Source organism: Crocuta crocuta, unplaced genomic scaffold (genome assembly GCF_008692635.1).
Source record: "Crocuta crocuta isolate KB4526 unplaced genomic scaffold, BGI_CrCroc_1.0 scaffold944, whole genome shotgun sequence".
NCBI lineage: Eukaryota > Metazoa > Chordata > Mammalia > Carnivora > Hyaenidae > Crocuta > Crocuta crocuta.
Window position 1 is genome coordinate 383,229 of NW_027528243.1, and position 4,120 is coordinate 387,348.

Sequence of the window (4,120 nt, forward strand, 5' to 3'; positions counted from 1 at the left end):
TTTTACCTACAGGGCTCATGCCAAACTTGAGAAGCTGCGGTTTAGCTAGTGAGTTGGAAAAGCCAGCCTTCGTTCCCTTGAGTAGGAGTGGCTTTGGGGATTAAGGGGTATGAAAAGTCATTTCTCTCTTTACATCGCTTTCCTTTTTCCGGCATGATGTTGGGGGTAGGAAGTAGGGAAATGTTACCTATGAATCTGATTTACTTAGATAAGTTCAACAGAACAGAATATTGTCAGTCAAGGCTCCCAAATAATTGGGCCGTGTGTGTGTGTGTGTGTGTGTGTGTGTGTGTGTGTGTGTGTGTATTTGTGTATGGAGGGCAGGGGACAAGTATATATTTGGTTCTGGATTTGAGGGTAGAGATTTCCTTACTTCTTAAATTAGCTTTGGTATTGATGTGGAATTAGGGTGAAGTCACTTAACTCTGTTTGAAAATAAAATATGTTGAGAAATGGATTTGAGAATGAGCTGCTAGACAACTTTGCTGCTCTATTTTGTCCCCATTCTGTTGGCTCCTGTATTTTCCCTTTCTTCAAAATTGCAGTCCTTTTTAACTCCGTCCCTTTGCTATAAAACCTGCACTATAGATAAATGAGCTGCTTCAAGTTATATTTGAATTAAATATGTTAGACTGAGGAAGTAACTCCGTCAGTTATATACATAGCCTCAAGTCTCACAGATCTGGATTTTTTTTCCCCTCCCCTTTGATTGCAAAGTGAATGGGCATATCATGCATTCTCTTGGGATTCTTTTTTTAGTAGAAAACGATGCATTCACTTTGCCTAACCCCTGAGGCTGGAGATGGGTCCTAAACTAAAGGACTCTTGATTACAAGTTTGGTTCTTCCTCGTGCCCCCAGCCCAGTATCAGCAGGTGCAGAAAGGAAGACTCAAGTTCAAATCAGACTGTCGTTTGTAAAGGGAACTCCAAATCTGTTTTAACTGTATGGTTATAATTACATGCAGGCAGCCTGTGGCATTTGTGAAAAAACATTGTAAAGAAAAAGGCAAGTTAGCATTAAGTGTGTGAATGAATGGTTTTTGTAGTGCCTTTGACCTTGGGATAAGATGCCTTTAGAGATCAGCTTGTTTGCTCTTTCGTAAGGTTTTCAAAGGATTATCCCGTGAAAAAAATTGGGAATAGGGTTTCTCAGGAGGCGTATAAAAAGGAAAAACGATGAAATCTGTACTCTCCATCTCGCCTTTAATTTTTCCAAGTGTGACGGAAAGTGTCAATATTTAAGGTACCCACCACGGTAGGATGACAAAGTTAATGTCAAATAAAGACCAATGTAATGTGGCTCTACTTTGAAGCAGAAATGGACTTCGCGGAAAACAGCAAACGTGTATTTACGGACGCTGCTGCTGGTGGAACGGACCTGGTGCCGTGTGGCATGAACTCTGCCACCCTGAGGCTCCTTTAGGTGCCGCGTCTGAAAGGATGAGTGAGTACACATGCCATGAAGCCGTAGTTTAACCTCCTGGAGCCCCTGCCCCGAACGAGAGAGGAGCACTCCCGCTGGAGCACTCCCACCGAGTCACTGCTCCGGGGTCTTTAGAATGAGATGGGCCGCTCCCCAGGAGAGAGCAGTTCTGTTTCACCAAGAGAAGATTGTACTCCCCACACAGGAGCTAAAATACCGTTCTAGAAGAGTTTGGTACTGTTCATTAAAAGCTAGGGCTCTTTAAAGAGGTGGAATGTCAGGATCAACAAGTGAGATCATGGCATCTGAGGGTGCTGCTACAGATCCGGGTTTGTCGTCCCCGCCCCCAACCGCACTCCATTCGCTTGACCGACCAAACTATATGCTGAAGGAACTTTGTTTTATTTAACAGTTTTACATTCTTGTTAAAACGTTAAAAAAAGAACAAAGCATTAACACTTATGACAAGAAAGAAGGCCCTCTCCAACAGGATCTACTCCTCCTCTTCCTCTCGCAGAGGGTTTTGATTTCGCTTTCACCATGTCTATTTCAAGGGGCAAAGTGAGTGGATGTGAGATTCCAATAAGTTAATACTAAAAGTTCATAGTGAGCTAAAATATAATTATACCTTGACTACAAAATTTTAAGGTTATTTTTATTTACAAGGTTTGAAAAATGTACATTTTTTTACATGGGTTACTTGTGCAAAGTTCGATTCAGAAGAGTGACAAACGCACAAAAGGTGACGATGGGAATGTCAGACGAAACGTGTATAAGCCCCGTCCCACGCTGCGGCTTAAACGCACTGCCTGTCTAAAGTATAAATGTCCACAGGAAAATCACGAACGTTGACTTGAAGGTCCTTATAATACTGAAAGGGAAGAAGAAACTACAGCATGCCGCAAGAACTCAGGAGTCAAGTGGAAAAATAGTTTGCCACAGATGGGCTCCCTTCCTTGGGTTCCCTAAAACGCTAAAAAAATGATGGGGGAATTAGAAGTCTATCTGGGGTAGCACTGCTCCTTTAAAAAGATGAAAGGATCTCCAACCTTCCCTAGCTTCAAAATTCATTCCTGTGTTCCCACGCCTCTTTAAAAAGCCAAAACCCAGGCAGGAGACGACTTTAGGCTTCTGAAACTTAGCATGGGCAAGCCCAGTGGGCATCCTGCAAGGAAAGGCGGTGTCAGTCACCACGACTGCGGCCAGCCTTTGGTGGCGCCCTTTAACTGTCCCCTTCCTGCCGGTAAAAAGCATCTTGTAATTCATACTGGTTAGATCTTACCGTCCTAACATTTTGGGCTTCCAGCGCTCTTTCGGGATGGCCGTTTACATGGATCAGTTCCCCTGTTTGCCATGGGCCATGTTCCAAGCACTCATGTCTAACTCCAACACGAGTGAAGGGTCGGCCAGGAATCATTTTGTTAAAAATAACACCCTGGGCGTCGAGCTGTGCGCAAGTGCCACTTGTGTAACGGTTCACTTTAAAAGCTTAGTGTAAAGCACGGTAGCACAATGCAGCCCTGAAACCGGAGATGAGACACAACAGAAAAGGAAGTGAGCGTTAGCAAATTTTGCACGTAACCCAGGTACAGTACATTTGATCTCAGAGAGGGTGTTTTCTGATGTTCAAGGAGAGGGGAGAAGGGGTAAGAAAAGCTCGGCAGGGGTAGATGGAAACGGCACAACAGCTATTTTGCTTTTAATAAAGTAAATGTAATGACACCGAAGAATAGGAAGGTGACAGACACGTCAATATAGACTTTTTCTCTTGAGCAGCCTCTTCCTTCGCGCTGCACCCGGGTCAACAGTCACGCCAGCTCTGTTCTACTATCGCGGAGACACGTTTTTCATATTCCCGCTTGTTCTCCTGGTACAGCTGGGCGGCCTGGCTGTTTGCTGGACTATTGGGATTGGGTTCATCCAATAGAGACTACAGAAACAACAGAAACAACCTGTAACAGGGCGGTCCCTTGATGCAAAAAAGTATACATTCCAACCAACCCACCGAATTGTCCTGAGTAACAACTCTCCGTTAGCCCCCTTAGCATCCTAACCCAGAGTACCCTTAATCTGCTGCTGGCTAGGCAGATGCCTGATTTCTGGGCTCTCCAGTCTTAATGAGCCACCCTCTACCTTAAGTTAGGACTGTCAAAAACCATTCAGTTGCTAATATACACAGAGCAAAGGCCAGAGGCGGCCACAGTAAGGAACAATCACCTGTATGGATGTTAAAATGGAAGACACGTCATAGGTTGGACTCCAACGGTTCTGAAGTATGTCCAGACATATACTACCATCTGCATAGACTGAGAGCACAGAAGTGATACTTAGTTAAACGCAATAAAACCCATTAAGACTATAACATATTCAAGACAGACAGTCACGAATACTTTGCTCGGGAGGTTTTAAAAGATTCCTAAAGTGCTTCTCACTTAGCTTCCTAAAAAGAAGAGTCCTAATCACCGCTAGTCAAATAACCCGGGAACGTCAAATAGAATTGGTATGAATCTAGAAGATACTTCGGGCGCTTTCTTCTGAAAAGACTGCCGTGTTATNAGATTTGTGAGAAATTTAGTCCACTAAATTTGTAAACGCGGTCTCCTATCTGAAATAACAACATAGTGCAGAGTTCACAAGGGCTCGTGTTGGCATGAAGATAAAAATATCTGATATCCTGGAAAAGACTTTATCAACTT

The 4,120-nt window shown here is 43.7% G+C and overlaps 1 protein-coding gene across 1 annotated transcript in view; it reads right to left on the reverse strand.

Annotated features, from left to right (window-relative positions):
• Positions 1 to 1,807: 1,807 nt before the first annotated feature.
• Positions 1,808 to 4,120, reverse strand: part of UBE2A (ubiquitin conjugating enzyme E2 A) — a 9,470-nt gene continuing 7,157 nt past the window's right edge. Inside the window, exons 3-4 of the mRNA XM_077753063.1 lie at positions 3,642 to 3,730; positions 1,808 to 3,354 (exon numbers count right to left, since the gene is read on the reverse strand). Of these exons, the coding sequence (XP_077609189.1) occupies positions 3,226 to 3,354; positions 3,642 to 3,730 (218 nt within the window). The 3' untranslated portion in view covers positions 1,808 to 3,225. The remainder of the gene's footprint in view (positions 3,355 to 3,641; positions 3,731 to 4,120) is intronic.